Here is a 22,392-nt window from a genome sequence, read left to right as displayed (position 1 = left end):
AACACCCGTTAAATTTAAAGTTAAAAGTTAAATAACACTGTCGCTTGTACCATGCATTCAGGCATATTCAGGCAGCGCCCTCTAGATTTCACTAGCGAAACTAAAATATTTTTTTGAACAGTCGGTTATGTTCTCTTTATCTTTCTTCCTTAATGCAAAACCCAGTTTCAGTAAAACTTACAACAAAGCCTCATTTTACGCTTCTTAAATGTTTTAAACTTATATATCACGGTCTTGATACTAAAAACAACTCTTGCTGTACGTGTTTAAAATACATTTCCTATCCGAAGCAGCTTCCAGATGCGATGCTTCTTCGATGTACAGCTAGTGAACAGATTCAAAACAACGCATCCGCAAAGTTTAGCGAATTTGGGAACTAAAACACATCCTATTCCACGTACAGTACCGTAACAGCATCAAACAGCCGACACATTTCCCGCCTTACCGAACGCACCTGACAAACTTAAAAACTTACCCTCAGCGCATGCATCCAACGGTGATAAGCCTAGCTCGGAAGCACATCTCGACTATTTTCGACACAGTACACGAACGCTAAACAAAAACTTCCCCCATTTCTCTTAACCACCGCTCGTAGGCTTCGCTTTCTGGAATTTCGGCACTGAGTTCCACGAGTCGATCGTGCGAGCACGCACGCACAGCCGCGACGATGTTTTCCCTTGCAAAAGGCACGAACCGAGCAAGTTGCGAGACTGTAAACGAAAACAAAACCTTCTGGTTTATGGAAAACAATCGTCGCAGCAGTAGGAAAAATGTTTTACTCGCCACAGCACAGCACCACAGTCAACAACGCAGGCAGGTAGCTCCGAGCATAATTTTTCCCTGGGACCACTCCGGTTGGGCCATTCTCACCGCGGAGCAGCGCACCAGACTGGATGGGCTCAAGACGCTCAAACCGACGGAGAGCACCCGACGGTAAACTCATTCAGTGAGCGACGTTCAAGCCGAACGCACGTCTTTTGTCGGTGATCGTGCCGGTGATCGTAAAGGGTGAGTCGGAAGAACTGTGTGCGTGTGATCCCTTACCAAACACCTGCCCGAATGTGCGGCCGCAAGAAGGAAGCCATATTCCTGCGCTTCGATTAGCACAATTAGCCGACGGCGAGTGGCGAAAGATCGTGATCGGTTCATTCGGTGCTTCTAAAATCGGTTTACTAGTGAATATTCGACCGATAGAAGATTTCAACCAAGGCCCAGTAGGAGACGAACATCCGAAATTCCACACACACACTCTGGCCCATATTCTCGGTTGAGCCAGATCCCTCGCCAACAGGAACCGGTTAGCGGAGAAACTTCAGCATCCTCATCCCGTGTGACTCTCGCTGCTGAGTCACACGAGCTCCTACGGCTCCGCCATTCTCCTTTCTTTCGACTTCGGTTACCCAACGCTCGAAGGGTGACCCGGGCGTGCTTTTGTGGTGGTGGGAGCGAGCGAAAGGCGAAAGAAACGGTCACCGCCGGTTTGCTGACCGGAGAGACCGAGCGGTCTGCTGTTTGCAGATTGGAAATGAGTCAACGATCTTTAAGGGCACTAGCGCTTAGCGAATAAACCGTGAGGAAATCAATAACGATCGTGCATCCTGTGGCGCTGCGCTGTTTGTGAAGTGAAAACGGGAGGGTTGTGCAAAAAGTGAATAAATTAGTTGGATCGTGGAAACTCCCTTTTGCGCGATCGAGTGATCTTCGCGCTGAAGTTTAATCAAAGTGGTGCAATTTCTATAACCTCCTGTGCAGTGTGCGTGTGTGTGATCAAGCATTGCGGTGAATCGAGTGCGATAAGCAGTGAGACCAAGGTATCGAAGCTGCGGGTTTGTGGAAAGGAAATTCATCACAACCAATCAGTCAGACCCGCAGAATGACACAGCAGCAGCAGGTGGGCTCGCTTATGATTGGATGAGGCTAGGCTCGGACGCGAAGCTCATCAGTCCATGGTTACAGTGAATTAACCTTTCAAGTGCTTAAAGTCAAGCCACAATAAAAAGTGCTGCTGGCACGTCCACATAGTGAAAAAATTTAGCAAGTTGGTGTTAACGTAAATCCAAACAGTTCCGGAAGGTGTAGCGTAGTGATTTGTTGACCAGACAGCCAGAACCGGTACTACCGGTGCCATCAAGACACCGCAACGATGGCGGTGCATTCGTGCACTAGAATGATGCACCGGGGAGTGAAACTGGTTTCGCTGGTGGTGCTACTGCTGCAGCACGCTGCCCAGTCACAGATCATCAACCGGACGCCACACTTTATCCCGGGCAGCGGAGATATGGCCCGGTTCAGTCTGCTCGAAAACACACCGGTCGGCAGTGTGGTGTACCAGTTGCGTGGTAAGTGGTCCCGAGTGGAAAGGAAAAACTCGGCTACAGGTGGGATTTGATATTTGTCTCCAGAAGCGACTGCAGCAGCAGCAGCAAAAAAACACACACACAGATGATTCAACCATTTCGGCCACTCTTGGTTTCGTTTAATTATGCAGCTGGCGAATGCCGGTTAGCCGTCCGGCTGTTATCTGTGGGGAGCGGGTCGAGACCTGTTGCTTTGCTTTCCTTTCAGCGGACTGGGTGCGAAACGAATCTGCAAACTTCATTTCACTTTTGTTTGTCTAATTAAAAGGACAACGGCTTTTGAGCAGGCGGTGCGTAAAGGCCATCAAGATCAAGTATGTGGTGATTAATGATCACAATGTTAACTGGAGAGGAGACATACTTTATGAAGAGCTTTGCTGGTTACCTTACCTATCCTGGATTGTACTCGTTACCAAACTCCTTCCATCGTCATCCAAAACGCTTCTCTCAAACCTTCTAAAAGGCTGACTTCAGCTTTTTGAGGCAGCTTAACAACCTGATCCAGATCAGTGGCATTTGTTCAGTATGCAACTTCCCACACGCACCAGCCAACCTCCCGACACGAAGACGCTTTGTTTCGACAGTACCCTCCCCCCAAAAGCCCAAGCAATTGGTTACGGTCTGTTGAGGGTGATTCTTCACGAAGAACAATGATACACCGTCCGTCCATTGCTTCACATCCACACCACGCTCCTTCTCGGATTGAAGGAAAAAGGAGAACGGAAGTGAAATGTTTCTGCCGACCGTTGCTTGGGAAATTTACTCTCCCGTGCCCATTAATGCAGTCCACCACAGTTCATGGTCATCGTTTTGTGCCAGCAGAAGTATCGTTCAAATGGTGATCAACTTTAAATGTATTTATAAATATTTCCGTGCGCAGTACGGAAGCCGTGGTTCCCAGGAAGATCACGAGGGTCACGACTTTTTGGATGTGTTTATTTAGTTTTTGAAGAGGGAAAATGGGTTTCAATGGCTTTTCGTTGGACCCTAAACGGGAGACCTTAAACCTAGATTTTAGATTTAAATTATTTCAATGGAGATTTGCGTGCTTAAAATCTCTATACCATCCAGCTTTGTTTCCGTTATGTGTTTTACAAACAGCTGAGCCTCGTCTTTCACACAAAAAGATTGATTTTAAATTCCATCAAGACAATAACTATTTCAAAACTCGAAGGCTTTTAATGAGCGCACTAAAATAATAGACATACTTCAGAGGGCAATGAAAATCAATGAACTGCTAGAGATATCTCAGCGGACTAAATTTTGCTTCATTCCTCCACCTAAGAACTATGCTAAAAAACCCTTTCCCGATGGCCCTTCGGCCGTAGGCTGAGCCCTTAGCCTTGACTGTCGTTTAAATAAATGCTGGCATTTTCAGCTCTGAATCTAGACGATCGTAGTGCCTAACTCGACTTGGCCGTTGACTCACCGCTCAGCTCTCCATCACATCGACGTCACATGATAATTTGGAGTAATTATTACTTGGCCGGTTTGATCATTCTTCTGTATTCCTTAACAACATATTTATTCAGCATTTACGGTCACTCAACACAGTACCGTAATCGGAACTCATTGCCTACTACTAGTGGTGAAAAATGTGACAGAAGAGAACCAGACCGATCAGAAGACTATGAGCAGATTCTAGTTGTTATCTTCAGCAACGCATTGTTTTAAATATGTGGACAGTCTAATACGGAAGTACAGTGATCAACAAAAAGCCATGTTGCTTGAAGTTTCGGTCCAACTTTGTAGCTAAAAAAACTAGGTTTATTATATCAAAATTAAGGTTAAATTTTATCAATGTGTTTGTTTTTATTTTTACGCTTTAAATTGGTCTGTTTTAAACAAGGTCAAATGTTGATGATGCTTCTTCCCAATTTTTGTACGGTTATACCTAGTAGCGGGCGAGGCGACAGTGGGACCAGTCTTCACACAGCAGGGCCGGGGCTCCCCGTACGCAGTACCAACTATCCAGCTACGGCTAAAATTAAGTCACAGAAAGTCAGAAAAAAGCAGGCCAAGACCTCTCGAGGTTGTAGTGTCACATGAGAAGAAGATACACCTTGTAGAAGTATCGAAAGCAGTAGTTTAAAATATCTCATACAAATGTGGTCTTATTCGATTGCCCATCACTGTACACGGCTCACATCTACTAAATGGTTGTTATTTCAAAAGAGAGAGAGAGATAGAGAGAGACAAAGAGAGAGAAAGTTTTACTAACATTGTCTCTGAGGCATTCTGTTCTGTTAAATTCAAGCGGTTGGTCACTTAACACTCTAGTCGTTAACACTGTATTGCAGTTAGGTAAAGTAAAAGCTAAAACAGTGAACATAAAAATCCTGTAACAACCTTGTCTTACCCAAAAGAAAACTGATATAAATCAAGCTTTTTATATACTATTGTCTCACACAAACGCTGTACTTGGAACTGTTCCATATAAAACAACAGATTTATGATTATGACTGCGAAACGCATAAACGGATCTCGCACGGATCTATTAAAAACGGATACACACTCGCAGGCTAGCGGCTTGTCGACTCACAAAGGTCAAACCCCATAAACGAGAGTTCAAGAGGCGCTTACACCTACTGAAGAAAAGCTCCTCGAATGACATTTCTTAAGGGGAAAAAGTTGTATAAAATACTAGTGAATTCCCTCCTTCTTCATTAGCTAGCAAACAGTCCGGAAATTGATTCACCATGATTGCACCGCATCCGATCGATAAACGATTGGGAACACCCAGCAACCGGCGGCGAATACAAATCTAACCACCGATAGCCGAACGGAAAGGCAAAAGAGTAGCTTATAGTAATTGCTTCATCGATTGAAACCAGTTAAATCGATAAACTGGAAAACTGGTACGGATAAATCGAGCAGCACTGAAGTGGCTCTGGCTCTGGCCGATCCGTTACGATACGAGCATCGGTTCCAGAAAATTTGCTCCGCTCATTAGTCCGCGGTGAGCCAACGATCGTGTGCGGTCTATGGTCTAGGGAGGATTTTTCATTTTCATTTTCATTTTCATATGTGTTTGTGTGGGGCGGAACGACGATCTAGTCCAGTTGATCGTTCCGATAAGCTGCCACCGAAAACGAGAGGAAAATGGATTGCATAACCGACTCATGCAGGCACATCCACACATCGCATAATTGTGCATTTCATGCCAGGCAGAGCGTGTACCGTTTTGAGGATTGCAATTGCTGTTGTATCGTCCTCTGTCGACTACGATCGAGTGAAGAGGAATGATCATAAAGCGTTTTTTGGGAGGTCGTTTTTCACACCTGCTCTTTAAGACCTCCCTCCCCCCTGGGGCAAACACTTCATTAAAGCAGCACCGTTTTGTGGGTTAGTGGTGTGTTTGATTAGGAAATGGAAAAATTGCCCCAATCGCTACGTTGCCAAATCGTGGTGGAGAAGCTATGTGTTGAGGTAATTACATCTCGCCCAAGATCCACACCGAAGGGATCGTTTGGTTTTGTTTTGTACGATCGATCCATACCGTTCGCAAGCGAAGGAAAACATTGAAAACATCTGAAGAGGAAATTAGCATTTGATGCTGTTGCTGCTCAAAACACACATACCGTTGGAGGATTGCGCATCAGTTTGCGCTAATTAAAATGTTCCCCAATTTTTGGTTCGACTGAAGATCGGTTACTTTAATCGGCTTAGTGAAATGTGCGGAACATTACGTTATTTGGTGCTTTTTTGCTTCTGGTTGAAAAATCGCTGAGAATTGTTCTTCCGCTATTTGAAATTGTAGGCAGATTAGAAGGGCACAGACATTGAAGTGGGATCTTCAGTTTATAATCGGTTTAGGCTGCTTTAACACGCTTATAGACCAATGCAAAGCGCAAATAGCCGACGTTATATTTCAATTTATCCAGTTAAAGTTCCAAGAAATTGGTGACTTACTGTAGCTAACTTAAGCAACAGCCCATAAGTCGCTATGGAAAATCGAAACCCACTCAAATCAACTAACGGAGAAGCATCGGGCCAAAAACCGGTAGTAGTAGTAGTGAGCCCCAATAGCTGTGAAAAGCGGCGAAACTATCGAAAGTTAGTACGGGAAATTGGATGTATCTAACCGGAATGTGCCGTGCTCTGGCATGGCTGCTGCTGGCTCTCAAGCAGATGAGTCTTGGGTGCTTGCAGTTTTATTACCCTTCCAAATACGCGCAGATACCACGAAGAGGAGCAGGACGAGCATCTCTTCAATTTCTAGTCATATGCCAGCGTTTTGTTTGTCTTTCCGATTTTCTCGATCATCTTGCCGCTTCTTGCATGCTGTAACTCACGGTGGACCAATTTCGAAACCAACCCTTCCCGATCGAATCGCCCCAAAACTGTCACGAACGAACACAATCACCGTCCGCCAAGAGCGAAAACGACGGCCAAAAGCGGAAAGCAGACAGTGCTTCCCAGCACAACTCACCAAAGTAGGTCACGTCAGAAAGCTTCCGGGCCTGGCGGGACGTACAGCCGTACCGAAACCGGTGCTTTGATAATGAAATGCTGCAGCAAACCCAGCTGGAAACGATTTGATTGTCGCCTCGGTGGCTCACGGCTGCTGCTGCATCACTGCCAATAACAATGCCCCAGACTGGGAAGCTGGAGGAGACAAACCTAGCTAAAGGTTAGGAGAGATAGTGGAGACAACCCCTTGCTTTCACTTGTTGTGAATAGCGGGGAAAAAAAGCCAGTAAAGATTCCCTCTACCCAGTCCGAGGTGTACGTCCCGGTGGAATGTGAGTTTGGACCCTACGGGAGAAAACTTTTGTTTCGTTCGTCTTTCCGACACTGTCGATAGATTTGGGACTTTCGAAAGCTAAAGGAAAAGTTCATCAGCCACGGCGACAACCTCCGATCGACCGTGTGCGATCGGTGTCTAATGATGCGAAATAAACACTATGAGGTAGGCTAAGTAGGCTACGGAGCATTAGAGCTGTCAAGCGGATGATGTTGCTATGGAGTTGAAGGGGAAGTAGAATTTGTAGAAGTTAAGCTCGCGCATGTAAGGGGCTTTAAATTTATTTCCCTAATTTCAATGCCTATACGCTTAAAGTTGACTACATGACATGGTCTCACACACACACACACACATTCCAAGGCGAAGAATTTCAAACAATAATTAATCAGCAACAGTTAGCGAAGGTTTTTGATGCGCCGCTTCCAAACACTTTTCCCATCTCAATTACCCAACGAGTCGTCCCATTAGGGGCCACACACGGTTTTGCGTCAGTGTCCATTAATGTTCGCATCCAGCGATCGTTTGATGAGCAATCTTTAACCTACCATGAAGGACCTACCGTGTGGTAGGCTCATCCAAAAAAATCGAAAGTGAACCATCTCGTGTCCTCTCATGCGGTTAAGAAAATGTTGGAGGTGCCTACCATGTAAGCCGATCATTTAGACACACATATGCACGTCTCTCGTGAAATTTCTCACCAAATGCTGGCACGTAGCCGTTTAGGTACAATCGACAAAGGCTACCACTGTGTATGGTCAGCATGATCTCCTTTCGCTTCAGAATCTCTGTGTGACCTTCGAAGCTACTCACCTACAGCGCTCGTTCTAACACGTTCCATTCTTGAACGCAGTCGCAGGGATGTAGTTGCGCCGAGCGCATTCATCTGGCCTATTTCTACCTTCCCAACTGCCGCGCTGAACCTAACCAAGGTCATGCCGCTGTAACCAACGTGAAGTTCAGTGCTATAGTGTTTTAGGGCCACAACCATCTCAACCCCCAAGACACACCTCTCCACACGGTCAGGTGTCAGCCTGTTCAAAAAGTAGCTCAGCCCATATCGGGTTCCATGAGCTGTCTCTCCTTCTCTCTCTTTCTCTGTTAAGCTCTATGTCGTTATGAGCTATCTTAAAGCATTTTCTATACCATGCTGTAGGGTGGAAAATATCATCGCGCTACTCCGGCCGCGGTTTCTGTGGATGGAAAATGGATACACGCGGCCCGTTTGACGCATGAGTTCCCACGGCCAAGTTAGGACAATGTTAAGCATGAGTTGACGGAATTTCCTATACCCAAGAGCTTCATTTCCAACAGCAACACACACACCAAATTAAATATCACCTTCCCTAAGTTGGGAAGAGAAATGGAAAGACAAGACAAAAGACAAAAAAAACATTGACAAAACCCTAATCAACTTTATTTCCTAGCTAAACTTTACCCCATCTTGCTTCGATAGCTCTACAAAGAGGAAACAAAATGATAAAGACCTGCTCGAGCAAAGACAAAAAACTCAACAATAGCTCCCATTACTCACGTGCTATTGAACAATCGTCAACAAACGCGAAGCAAACGATCTGGCTGATCGTCACGTCACGTACCAAGCATTTGAGCAGAAAATAGAAGCACACAAAACAGGCTTATCGGTGATTTAAATTTACCCATTTATAAACTTGTTGAGGGTAGCCAAATTGATAATTTAGGAATAACATCTTTAAAACTCTTATTTATCTGCTAGAGAACTGCAGTTGTTTGAAATTTCGTTCAAAAATTCAAAAGACTCCAGTACGTGTTTTTTGGTTGCCTAACTTTAGGCGTCAACAGTATACTAATTTATGATTTAAGATATCCATGAGCATAATTTTATTTCAACTATAAATGACTTCCTGCGGTTTGTTTAAGGTAAATTGAAGATTTATTTTGGAAAGTTTGTCATAAATTCTGTGTTTAAAGTATTCTTCATTACTTACTATTTTCACCATCTTTTTGTCAATTTAAGGATCGTTTTCCGTAAAACTGAATGGGTCTGTTTGATCAGCACCCATTCATGGATCAATTTTTTTGTCTTCTTCGTTGCATCGATCGAAAGGGATGAAAATTAGAAGGTGTAATATCAGGGCCGTTTAACGTTTCTAAATACATTTTCTCCGGTGAAGCGACGTGTCGCTTGACTTAAACCCGTCATTTATCGTCGATTAACCGGTTTCGTTTGGCTGTAGCAACTCATAATAGGCCCACTAAATGCACAACATGATCTTCGCGCTGTGAATATTCGGCTTAGCTGTCGCTGATGAAGTATGGCCGGAATATGATCAACATGACCAACGATGATTTGGACTATTGTAACGGACCCTTTTTCCATTGCCAGTTGATTGGAAGGGAATAGACCGCCATCACTGTCTGCTGGCTTCAGTTTTAACAGCTGTTTGTTGCTTTTCAACGAAGGCAAATCCAAGTGGTCTAGTAACTCCAAGTGTCTTTGCTATTTCGGTATGAGTGCACGATCAATCAGTTCCATATCTTCAAACTTTACAGGCTCTCCAGTACGTCAAATGATAACTCTCCTCATCATATCTAGAAAATTCAAACACACGGAAATTAAAACACTACTGCAGTTGGAAAGTAACTATTGTTTTCCGTCGCAAACGCACGCCAAAGAAACCCATTGCAAAACCTCCTAAAAATGATCTACCACCAACATATCAACTGAGTCGAGTCCCCGCTAAACGGTAAACCCGCTCGTGCTTATCATCATTGTATGCGCTTGCAAACGGTGTGCCATTTCTCATGCACCTTTTTGCCAGGTATGCGCGAAATGTTACGTACGCTGTAACACAAAAAAAACTCCCCGCCCGGACGAAGATGCATATTAAAATTCAGCACCAGTCGTCATCACCTCGTGCGTTACGCCCATTTCCCGTAATTTTTTTTCACGCAAATGGCACAGGCGAGGCTTTCGCAACGAGCGAACGAACGAAATGGCTCGATCTAGAAGTAGACCATCGGCCACCGACAGTTCTGCTGCTAAGAATTCTCTGCACGGCTTGACTCGTTTTCGAAGCACTAAGCGGGTTTTGTTTTTGCGACTCAGTCTGCACCGTCCGTCAGTAAAAGATGTGTGATGCTAATGTCAATTATCTGTTCCATTTCTTCGCACACTCGAACGCCATAAAGCAATAAGAAAGTGGAGCATTTGCGGATAGTTACCCGTTACAACCAGGTGTGCTAATGTGTTCTAATCGTATGATCCCCTCTTCTCGCCATGTGCCAGGTGTTGACCCCGAGGGCAGTAAGTTACGCTTCAGTATCTCCGGCCCTGTGTTTAGCGTCGATCGGGACAGTGGCGTTGTGCGGTTGCGTCAATCACTGGACCGCGAACAGCAGGACACGGTGGAAGTCATCATTAGCCTTACCGGTGAGTACTGTTTCACTACGGTGTTCCGTTATTGTCCGTATACTTCAATTTTCTTTCGTTAACTAGACGAGGGCATCCTTGGAACAGAACCGAACACGGTCTCGCTGCGAAGGGAGATCCCCATCCGGGACTACAATGACAATCCACCGGTCTTCGTTGGCCGTCCGTACAGTGCAACGATCAGCGAAGCGACGAAACCGGGCAGTAACGTGTCGGTAACGCCGGACATCATTGCAACCGATCAGGATGAGGGAATGAACGCGGAACTCACCTTCAGTTGCTATCAGGACCCCGCCAAAGGTGCGGACGATATCTGCGACGTGTTCACCGTGCACACGGAGAAGATCGCCCAGGGCAAGTTCGGTGCGTGGATCGAGCTGCGCCGTCCACTGGACTTTGAAACGCGACCCTCGTACATCCTCACGATCCAGGCACGGGACGGTTCACCAACGAACTCGCTGCGGGCAGTCGCTTCCGTTGCGATCACAATTCTAGACGTACAGGATCAGCCACCGATCTTCATCAACGCGCCCTATTCGGCTACCATCCCAGAGAACACGATCGAGGGTACGCGAGTGCTTACGATCAACGCAACCGATGGCGATACGGGCAGTCCCAATCCACTGATGCTGATGCTCGAAAACGAACCGATGGGACACTTTCGGCTGCACTACATTGGCCATCCCCGGTCCGGGGTAGCCGAGCTGATCACCACCGGGAAACCGCTCGATCGTGAAGATCCAATCATCACGCAAAATGGCGGAGCGTACACATTCTCGATCCGTGCTACGGAACTGATCAACAACGAGCTGCCGGGTGATTCGACGACGTCTCAGATCACGATCGTACTGACCGATGTGGACGATCACGTGCCGGAGTTTAATCAACCATCGTACGAGGTTGCGATCCCGGAGAACCTCGAGCAGGATACACCGCTGCCGGGACTCGCGATCGTCGTGACGGATCGGGATCTTGGTCCCAACAGCCGCTATACACTCGCCCTGCGCAACATTCAAAATGCGGAAGGTGTATTCGGTGTCGTTCCCACGCACGGTGAAGGTCGCACACCGATCGTGGTGAAGGTGTTGGATTCATCCCGCCTGGACTATGACGTGCCGAGCGAGGATGCTAAAACGTTCCGCTTCCAGCTAGTAGCATCGGTCGATGGGGAAGAGAAATCGGCGGCCAATGTAACGGTGCGCCTGCAGGATGCAAACGACAACTCGCCCACCTTCCCCCAGTCGACGTACTCGCTGCAGGTGCGTGAGAATTCTCCCCAAGGCTTCAAGATAGCGGACCTAAGCGCTACCGATCATGATGCCGGCATGTTTGGCCAGCTGTCGTACGCAGTGAAAGGCTTCGGAGCGGAGTTTTTCCGCACGCATCCCACCGACGGGGGACTGTACGTTGAGCGGCAGTTGGATTATGAGGAACAGAAGAGCTATAGCTTGGCGCTGGTGGCCAGAGATGGTGGTGGCCGGGAAACGAACGCGAATGTCTTTATAGACGTGATGGATGAAAACGACAACTATCCGTCGTTTGAAGCGCTCGAGTACACTCGTACGATACGCGAAGGGGCGACCGAGTTTGAGCCACAGTTCTTCGTGCGTGCTGTAGACGTGGATGGACCGACGCAGGGCGGTGGAAGGGTGTCGTACACGATCGAGTCGGAAAACAGTATCTCGGGGCATGTGTTTACAGTTGATCAGGAGAGTGGTGAGATTAGGATCACGAGGCCTGTTAGCTCAATGGATACGGACCGTGGACAGTACGAGCTGTTGGTGGTCGCTACTGATCACGGTGTACCGCCGCTAAAGAATGATACTCGTGTGCTGGTGCGTGTTGGACTTTCGGGCAATCAGCGTCCAATCTTCCGGGGACACGCCACTGCTACAAATCGGGACATTCCTGGACCTCCATCCTATCGGGCGACCATACCGGAGAATGCTTCGGCTGGGTACAACGTAACGCAGGTCAGTGCCACCGATCCGGATGGATTGGATGAGCTTCTGCGGTACAAGATCGTGGGTGCTAGCGACAACTTCGAGATCGATGATCAGTAAGTATATGGGCTTCGCTGGGTGAGGTTTGCTCATCGATTTACTGATGTCTTCTTCCACAGCACCGGTCTGATAACTATCACACGGGAGGCTCGACTAGACCGGGATACCAACCCGGAAAGCTACGCGATCGTGGTCAATGCAATCGATGCCGGATTCCCCATCCCCGAGACGGCCACCACAACAGTGCACGTTAAGATACAGGACATTAACGATAAACCACCGAGGTTCCCCCAGCAAACCTACACCGCGTACGTGTCCGAACGGAGTCCTATCGATTCGGAGGTTCTGCGTGTCACAGCCAAGGATACGGATTTGAACTCCAAAATCGAATACGCTCTCATCGAACCGATCACGGCCGTCACTAAGGGAGGCATTCCACTACTAACTACCTCCACATACGACTACCGCCAAGCATTCCGCATCGATCCGGATGATGGAACGATCTACGTCAACAACACGCTCAACTACAACTATGCCGCAGTGATAACGCTCACCGTCAAGGCGACCGACACGATGGCGGAGCTTCATCCCGAGCTGCAGTTCGATCAAACCGAAGTGACACTCTACATCCAATCGTTCAAAGACACAAACCCGCTGTTCAAAAACAAAGGCTGGTCCACGGTGCGGCCCAAGATCGAGGTGAAGGTAAAGGAGGAAGCTCCCGTCGGTAGTGTGGTGTTCCGGATCGAGGCAGACGATCCCGTGTCCGACGTACCGATCGCAGACTTTGAGCTCGTAATGCCTGACGTTGATGGGTTCTTCGCGCTAAATGAGCGTACGGGTGAAATCATGCTTCTCCAGCGGTTGGACTACGAAACGTACAACAAAACGACGATCGACTTCGTCGTCAAAGCGATCACCAGCAACCGGAAGCGTCACTCGCTTGCGTACGTTAACGTGACGATCGAAAACGTTAACGACAATGCGCCGGTATTCGAGCGTGAAGCGTACCGCGTTACGGTGCTCGAATCGGACCGCCATCCGCACGTCGTTGCCACGGTAAGGGCCACCGATCAGGATGCGGTACGCACCGAGAAGGATACCCTGCTCGGGTACAACGTCATCACGTACAGTTTGTTCGGTTCCCACTCGAATCTCTTCACGATCGACAATCGGACGGGTGAGATAAGGATTGCCCCGGGACAGGTGCTGGATCGTGAGAAGCAATCGGTGCTGAAGTTGGTAGTCGGTGCGGAAGATGCACCGGGACGGCCACAGGAAGCGAAAAAGACCACTACGGAGGTAATGGTGGACGTGCTGGATGTGAATGATAATGCACCGATCTTTGGGCAGCGATCGTACACGGCTGTAATACCGGAGAACGTACTGGTGGACACGTTTGTGGTCGCGATCACGGCACACGATCCGGACGAGGGTCTTGGTGGGGAGGTGCGGTACGACATTCTGAACGAGGGTGAAGCTAATGGTAAGCTAATGCGGTCATTGATTCGTGTGATGATCGTAACAGTAAGAAACCGTCTTTCTTCGCAGGACTTCTTCAAATTAATCCCAAAACGGGAGAAATCAAAACGAAGGCCATGCTGACGGGCAAGGGACGAGCTGAACCGTACGAGTTGGTAATCCGTGCGCAGGACAGTGGCAATCAGCTACCGAAGCAGAGTTCGCTCTACAACGACGTGTCCTTCACGCTGTACATTGGGGACATCAGTGCGAATGATGGCATTCCGTTCTTCATTGCACCGCAGGTCGGTCAAACGGCCAACGTTACTGAGGTAAGTCTCTCGGTCTGCTTCTCAAGAGTTGCTAGGAAATTTCACGTCCTTAACGATGGCTCCCTCCTTCCAGAACGCAACCGTTGGCGCACCTGTGTTCCAGGTGATTGCCAGCGACCCGGACAGTCCGGCCACCCCGAGTGGCACCCTCCGCTATCGCATTCAATCCGACATCGAGGATGCAAAATCGTTCAGCATCAACGCGAAAACGGGCCTAATCACCACCACCCGTTCGCTGGATCGTGAAATGAAATCGGCGTACAACGTGATCATCGAGGTAAGCGACATGGGCGAACCTCCGCAAGCATCCACCGTCGTGCTGCGCATCAACGTTCTCGACATCGACGATCACGAGCCCAGATTTGTGCGTGAAGTCGAAGCGCAACCGTACGAGCTGCAGGTACTGGAGGAACAACCGGCCGGTACGATCGTCGGTAACATTTCCGCACTGGATGAAGATATCGGTCCGAACGGTGCGATCGACTACACGATCATCGAGGGTAACGAGTTGGGTCTGTTCAACGTTACACGCACGGAAGATAATGTAGCGATCCTCCGCACTACCAAGCCGCTCGATCGCGAAAGCCTGGAATCGATTCGACTAACGCTCCGATGCTTCAAACACAGCACCGTGCCAGAGCAACTGGCGCACGAGGCTTACAACAGGCACGATAAGTCCCAGCAGCAGCTCTTGATCCGCGTAGTGGACATCGATGATCATGCACCACGCTTTGAGCGTGAAAATCAAACCATCGGCATCCGGCACAACGTCCCAATCGATACACCGATAGCGAATGGGCGTGCCTTTGATGAGGATCCCACCGCCCGGCCCATTGTCTACTCGATCGAAAGCATCAACTTTGTGCCACAGTTCTATCGGAGGGATAATCGAACCGAGGACTACACCGGTGTGTTTAGCCTGAACGCGGACACTGCCGAGATACGGACCACGCGCAGCATGTCCAACTTTGTCGATGGCTTCTTCCAGCTGAGCGTCCGTGCGTCCAACTCGGACGACGCGGAACGCATCAGTGAAACGCAGATGAAGATCTACGTCATACGCGACAAGTCACTGTTGCGGTTTGTGTTCTCGAAGCCACCGACCGAGGTGAGCGGAGTGTTGGATCGCTTTACGGCCGACATGCAGGAACGGTTGGCCGAATCCAACCTCGAGCTGTCCGTGTTCGATGCGCAGGTACTCAGCCATCCGGACCACAGTCTCGACTTCAGCTCGACCAGCTCCTGCTTCCAGCTGACGCGCCACGGTTCGGCGCTCACTCCAGTGGAGATGATGCGCATCATGGATGGAGCGGAGATGAAGGACGCCCTGGCGGACGTGTATCACCGGTACTCGGTGCACAAGATCGACTCGTGTGCGGTGGGTAAGAGGACGCCTGCCACTGCACTGATCGCTTCCTCCGGTACCTGGCTGGTGATACTGGCGGGGCTGATAGGATTTGCCGCGTTCGCGTCCACCATGACGGCGTGTTGTCTAGCGCGAAGGTATGCTACGGTTAAACTTTTCCAACACTTCCATCATTAAGATCCCGCTTTTGCTCCCTTTCAGGTACAAAAGCCAGGTTCGGTCAACGATAAACTCGCAGCGAATCGTTGGATCCGACATCTATGGCAGTGCGACACCGGTGCTGTACACGGAACCCATCTACGGTGCACTGTAGCCGGCGATACCGGCCGGTGAGCGGGAAGGCCATGTCGACCATGTTTTAAAAGTCTGTACAAACAAGTCATAAGATAGACCCATCTGTTTTTTTTAACTTCACTCAATACGCTGACCGTAGCCGTTGTGCGTATGGTCGCCGCGAGTTCTGCTCCTATGTTGCGGAACACAAAGAAAAAAACAAAACCATACCAGAACCTTAAACCTCGTGCAAGGGTTCGCGAGGGTCAAGAGCGACAACCAGGGAACGTACCGTTTATCGCCAACCAGAAGGAGCGGTCTCGTAAGCTACGGTTTGTCACCGAACAAGACTTAACGGGGGGTCGGGAGAACAATATTTATTTTATGTTTTAAGAACAAACACCCGCCTGTTACTGCCGTTCTTGCACACACGCACCAGCAAAAAAAAAAACTAGGAAGGAAGGTGCAAAACGGAAACGTGCCAAACCATGCATCAAACTCTGTCTACAGCAACAAGCTGCAAAACGGAAAACAACGCAAGTAGCTTTAAGCCGGAAGAGTCTCCCAGCTGTCCTTCGCTGAAAGCGTTGGGGACTCTTGTACGTTAAGCCTGTATAGGAACGTGCGTATTAACTGCATTTGATGTGTTTTGTAAATAAAGAAGAAAAGTATAGATAACATTTAACGAAAGTGTTGGAAAAGAAGCGGTGACTTTGTTTTAATTTAAGCTCCTTTAAGCTTAGGGACCTCGTATAACGGGTCTCACCGAAAGAGCTCTCCGTGGAAGGGGTCTATAGAAGATAGAAGGACTTATTGGAAGATCGCTCTGGGTAAGAATCATTGAAACAATCCACTGGTAATCAATCTGGTAGGGGGAGCCCGAACATCTATTCCGCCTAAGGCCCGCTACTGTTTCGGTGTCATTCTAGAAATATATCCTGCTCAACGGGGCTTGGCGAGTCTGATTCGTCGAGTGATTAAGATAGATGTACAGCTGATATTGCACGTCATTAGGGATCGAGTTCCTTAACAATTCTTCTCCGTATCGTTCTCTTGAAGAGGTGTTCCGGATTTCGCTGTTAGCGTGCATGGATCACTGATGCTGATGCGAAGACTCAAAGGATACGGAGGAGCACATCCCCAATTACTACTCACTTACTTACTTACAATCGCTACAACCACTTCGCGATCTTGGCCTGCTGATCCGATTATCTCGGCTGTTCTGTCGGACGCATCAACGTCATCACTCCTCCTCAATGTCCGTGGGTCTATCACGCCTTCTCTGCCTATGTAGACTGAAGATGAGCAGTTTCAGATCGGACCTGGTCGGAGCACTCCAATGCCGAAGTCGAGTCCGGATCACGATTTCGCGCTCCGGAATGATAAATTGTCCTTAAATAAGCGAGAGGGGGAGAGGGTGTTAAAAAAGTGTCGGGAATCAAAAACAGGTCCGGAGCTGGAATCGTTCCTTCGGATCGGAATCGTGATTCCGACCCGGATCTCTAATGTGGACGGCCTGTAAGGATTTTACGGGCTGATTCGTCCGGTGTCATTTTCGTCACATAACCAGCCCACCAGAGCCGGGCGAACCTAATACGCGGAACGATAATGAGATCACCGAACAGCTCATAGAGCTTGTCATTGTAACGGCTCCTCCATTGTCCTTCCACACGTGTGGGAAGGAAATATGGCCAGCAATGAGCATCTTCCTCTCGAACGCGACTAAAAGGATTTCGCACAAAGTTTTGTTTGGACAAAGTCCATGTCTCAGATACCTTGTTACAGGTTATAATAAACAGAACTCAAACTTGGCTTGGAACTGCGAGCGGACCTCTTTTGACGAAATCCTCTTTGACGTCCTCTTTGATGAGGTGCTCTTTGAAGAGGTCCTCTTTGACGAGGTCCTCTTTGACGAGGTCCTCTTAGACGAGATCCTCTTTGAAGAGGTCCTCTACGAGGAGTCCCCTTTTGACGAGGTCCCCAGTAACGAGGTCCTCTGTGACGACGTGCTCGGAGACCAGGTCCACTGAGACGGTGCTCCCTTTGATGTGGCCAACTGTTTTCTCCTACTAAGACCACTCTAATTTACCATTGGCACATACAAAACATAAGTTATTCCACCTGTCTTTTCGTGTGTCAGCCCCAAGTCCAACAGCACCAGTCCGACAGCTGCTGTCCACCAGTCGGATTTCTCTTTATGTGCCGACGCCACTTAACTACTCCGGAGGATTCCCTAGCAGGGTACAAGGTATTTAGTTCGAAAATTCAATTACGTCCGCGTGTGATCCTTCGAGCAGAAAGGGGGGTTAAGGTCCATGGTGGTAACAAAGTGACTAATGCGTTCATCAGATCGACGATAGTTTCACTTACCGTTTATAAAGCTTCGAACAATTCGCCTAAAATGAGTACAAAATAAATGTAACCCGGAATCATATGCTTCATTTATTCAGTAAAACAATCGAATACAAAATGAAGAACAGTTTAATAAATTCGATCTACAAATGTCTCCCCATCCTCCCTCTGTCTGTCTATCTCACTCCCCCTCTCATTCCCTTTCCCGTTTCGTTTGCTTTCTTACAAATATATTCATTCATGCTCTAAGCTGCTGCGCTTCGATTACGACAGAGAGACACACATTACTTCCGTTTTTTTTTTTTTTGCTACAGCACATAATATGACTGGTGTGGCATATAAAACATGAGCGATAAGGGGCAATAAAATACAATCTTACAACTAAAGAGACAGAGAAAAAATACCTTTTACAATTGGATAGTTGTAGTAGTAGTAGTAGTAGTAGTAGCAATAGAGGGAAAATACACGTTCACTAGAATTATTATTGATCTTGTGCTGATGATGATCGACGGTAATGGTTTACGAGGAGGCTTTGGGCTACAAACTAATGCGGGGTTAAACTAGAACGGGATTTTTGTATTACAATTTCACCACTGACAAAAAAAGGGATGGCTTTTCTTGTAGATAAAAAAAAAACGCACTTCCGTCGCTCGTACGACTCTTCGAACGAGGGATACAATCCACACACACATACATATATATCACGCACGGCTCCTCACTGATGATGAAATGATTGAAATAAGCATCGATTTGTTCAGTGCAGAGTCCTTTGGCTAACCGTTTCTACCGTCTCAATTATCATTTATCACTACATTGCTTCACACAATTCAATCGATCCTGTCAGTCAAGTGAGGGAAGTGTGTTTTGGGATAGTGAGCAAATTTTAAACTAATTGATATTACCATTTGTGTAAGAGTATGTATTGTTGACTAATTGAAAACTGTCTCCCACTCACTGCTTTGCATTGGGAGGAGCGCGCTTGTACAGGACAACGAATCCACTAACAACATTTCAAACGAAGATTTTGCTACATGTAAATTTTACCCCTTTTCAAATTCAAACTTCCACACAAACCAACCGCGCAATTTGGCTGGCAAGATGACCATTACACCACGGGGGACCACAATGCGGGCACAACGATACCGCTAACACCCAAAACTAGGCAAGTGAAATAAATGTACAGGACACGACACCGTTACGAACGCAGAAAACGCATAACGACACCCGGGAGGTTACAATAAGGGAACAGCAGACGAGCAAACGAACGTGTGTGTATGTGTGAGTGTGTGTGTATGGGTAAGCCTCCGTTCCGGATCAGGCGCTTTAGATGTACATCATCTCCGCCATGCTGGACATCTTCTTCGGGATGTAAACGAGCGTCTCGAAATAGCTGGCCATCTCGTCGATCGTCACATCACAGGGCATGGCGTTAAGGCGTGCCTGCTGCGAACAGGACGCCGCAGCTGACGAGGAAGCGGATAGCGCATTCGCGCTGCTACTGCCGCTCACCGCCGAGGAGCCACCGGCCCCAGACGAAGCACCACCGACGGGCAGTGCGGGAAACAGCGAACCCATCGCCAACCCGTCACCATCGATCGCGATGCCGCTTCCCTGCGCGGAACCGCACCGTGTACCGCTGCCCTTAAAGTTCACCTCCACACTGCTGCCGTCGCTGTCCAGCGATGAGGTACTGTTGGATTTCTTCAGCTGCCGCTTCCGGTTGTGCCTTGCGGTGGCCGTCGTTCGGCTTAGCTGCTGCCAGGTAAGCTCCGTCGGCCGGAGCGCACGGAAGCTGTTCTGTGCATAGTTCGGCACCTCCGATTCGTCCGACGGCCGGAGAAATGAGCTCGAACAGCGACCATCCGGCGGCACCAGCGTCAGCTCGTTGCACTGGGCGATTAGTAACCTAAAATCAAGCATATCGTCACTCGCCTCGTTACCGAAGCATTTGGTGAGATTGGTCTCCGACAGCGATGGCTTCAGCAGCGTCCCGGACGACGATGGTCCGCCTGCAGCCGCCTTTCCGTCGTGCATTTTGCGCAGATTCTGATGCACGCATCTGCCGATGTTACGCAGCATGGAGTCGCGCACGATCGTTTTCCGATCGGAGCGATGCTTGTGCTTGAAGGTGGGTTGATTCCGGATGCTGTGCTCTAGCTGCATCGAAGCGCTATGTTTGCCGTGATGCTGCGCGGTGGCCGTAGTGATCGGTGCCCGCTCGGCACCACACTCACACCGGTTGCCGAAAATTTTCCTTATCAACTGGCGATCTTTCAGGCGTGCGTCGCTGGCGCTGTCTAGCTCCGTGCGGAACGGATTTCTTCCTCCGGGTATGGTCGTAGTTTTGTCGCCGTTTGCCGATGGGTCGGCGCGCAGCTGTTGGAACGTTTTGAGCGTATCTTCCAGCCGTAGCTGCTCGTCTATTTCGGAAGCCATTGGTGGGTTTGCTTTTCTTGCTGAAAGCTGAAATAATTATGAAACAAATAAATAAAAATTAGGCACGGCTAATCGTTATCGGCGTACGGCCGATATTACTTTATGTGAATATTACCTTACGAAGGTGGTTGATGATAGCAGCAGAAAAACTCACATCACCGGTCTATTGGTGGAGCAATTTGGTTACTTTGTTGCTTACTAAATAGTCTTTTCAACACCTATGTTTTCTGAAACGATACGGAAAGGAAATAATTATTAGAAAAGAAGTCCATTAGTTTGTTGCCTATAACATGAACTTGAGACTGTGTTAGAAAACGCCACACGAACGTTATTTGGCAACATATAAATGAATAATTTATATGTTTTTCTTTCTGTTCAATGCCTTCCCGACTTCATAAACAACAATGTAAGCATTTTGCGCCATCTACCCCTATCATTTCCGCCTAAACGCAGCGAAACAAGGAAGTTGGAAATTTCCAGAAAAGGACCCGCTGCAACCAGACTACTTCGATGACCTTTTATGGGATGCAGTAGCAACATTTCCGCTCGCGAGCTACAACAAAAGCATGCAAAATTTGGAGCCAAAACGTCTTCAATCGCATACGTAAACAATCGCCACCAATAAAACGGGTCCGAATTTTATGCGTCTTGCTCTCGTGTTGCGACTTTTTTTGTAACTCCCTTCCCCCCACCACATCACACACCTGGCGCTACAAACGCCTGCCCCTCTGTGTATTTACGTGACGTCAAACAGGAAGACGGCCTTCTCTAAGGTATACGTGTGTGTGTGTGTATGTGTGCGATTGAGTGTGTTTGTATATGTTTGTTTTTCCCCTATTTCAGCACTCGTTCTACTTTTGCAGTGCCTTCAGTGGAAAAACCAAATTTTCCACCGATGGCTTCACATTCTAATCCAATGCACACACACACACATGACTTACATAAGCGCGACGGAATTGTTTCGCAAAAGCCACAACGAAAACTATCAATCAAAACTGGTTGCGCGCACTTTGATCGCCACAGCACTGTGACATTCACCTCACGGTTCGGTTGGTGTGGCACCATTTACTGCGGATGAAGGATTTCGTCAGCAAAGGCAAGCAACACAAAAAATAAGAAGCCCCATACTAAACGCTGCACGTTGCGGAATGGAAAATTCTCACAATGGATTTCAGGATGCGAAACAGGACGATGGAATAAATGTGATGCCTTTGTAGCTTACCTTACGTTTGCTCTGGTACGGAAAATACACACAACGTAGATATTATTCACGCTCGCATCCAATGGCACTGCTTTGCTCTGTGATGAAAACAAACAGCGCGCACACATTGGAACACTGTCGCACACATACTGGCGCATATGCAGCTTTTTTTTACGCTCCCAGCCAATTACAGCAGGCGCGAGATTGTGATTCATCACAAAAATAGAACCACACGAATCGACGAACCGACGATTTGACAGTTGCGACAATGTTTCGTCGATTGTGAAGTCGATGTCGGAAATGTAGTGGAAAAGTACGGAAAACCTTCCGACAACTATAGTTGTTTTTTTCTATCATTCTTTTTTATGGAGTTCCAAAAAAGTTATTATTTACGGAACCTTTTTTGTAACATTTTAGTCTTATTTTGGTGAGTAAAATCATACAAAACGCAAACA

At 47.9% G+C, this 22,392-nt stretch overlaps 2 protein-coding genes across 5 annotated transcripts; one reads left to right on the top strand and one right to left on the bottom strand.

Moving 5' to 3' along the window:
* On the top strand, positions 1–16,652 carry LOC118509462 (cadherin-23). The gene is made up of 7 exons (XM_036050087.1): positions 1–2,339; positions 10,370–10,513; positions 10,580–12,572; positions 12,636–14,002; positions 14,068–14,309; positions 14,383–15,812; positions 15,877–16,652. The coding sequence occupies exons 1-7, from the start codon at positions 2,144–2,146 to the stop codon at positions 15,986–15,988; spliced, it is 5,484 nt and encodes a 1,827-aa protein (XP_035905980.1). The 5' UTR covers positions 1–2,143; the 3' UTR covers positions 15,989–16,652.
* Positions 16,653–18,367: 1,715 nt separating this feature from the next.
* LOC118509461 lies at positions 18,368–22,187 on the bottom strand. 4 transcript variants are annotated; one of them, XM_036050082.1, is made up of 3 exons: positions 21,959–22,187; positions 20,852–20,963; positions 18,368–20,763 (listed from the first exon to the last, which is right to left on the bottom strand). In XM_036050082.1, the coding sequence occupies exon 3, from the start codon at positions 20,734–20,736 to the stop codon at positions 19,624–19,626; it is 1,113 nt and encodes a 370-aa protein (XP_035905975.1). In that variant the 5' UTR covers positions 20,737–20,763; positions 20,852–20,963; positions 21,959–22,187; the 3' UTR covers positions 18,368–19,623. The 4 variants fall into 4 exon arrangements, with proteins under 4 accessions (XP_035905975.1, XP_035905978.1, XP_035905976.1 ...); XM_036050085.1 differs by lacking the exon at positions 21,959–22,187 and adding an exon at positions 21,775–21,944; XM_036050083.1 differs by lacking the exon at positions 21,959–22,187 and adding an exon at positions 21,678–21,914.
* Positions 22,188–22,392: the final 205 nt, after the last annotated feature.

The sequence above is a fragment of the Anopheles stephensi genome, chromosome 3 (assembly GCF_013141755.1).
Source record: "Anopheles stephensi strain Indian chromosome 3, UCI_ANSTEP_V1.0, whole genome shotgun sequence".
Lineage (NCBI taxonomy): Eukaryota > Metazoa > Arthropoda > Insecta > Diptera > Culicidae > Anopheles > Anopheles stephensi.
Note: the sequence above shows the minus strand (reverse complement) of the source record. Positions and strands in the feature narration are given on the sequence as shown.

Coding starts and splice junctions, on each gene's coding strand:
- LOC118509462 (XM_036050087.1), top strand. CDS start 2,144: ATGGCGGTGCATTCGTGCACTAGAATGATGCACCGGGGAGTGAAACTG. Junction 14,310..14,382: donor AAACGGCCAACGTTACTGAG/GTAAGTCTCTCG, acceptor CCCTCCTTCCAG/AACGCAACCGTTGGCGCACC. Junction 15,813..15,876: donor GCGTGTTGTCTAGCGCGAAG/GTATGCTACGGT, acceptor GCTCCCTTTCAG/GTACAAAAGCCAGGTTCGGT.
- LOC118509461 (XM_036050082.1), bottom strand. CDS start 20,736: ATGGCTTCCGAAATAGACGAGCAGCTACGGCTGGAAGATACGCTCAAA.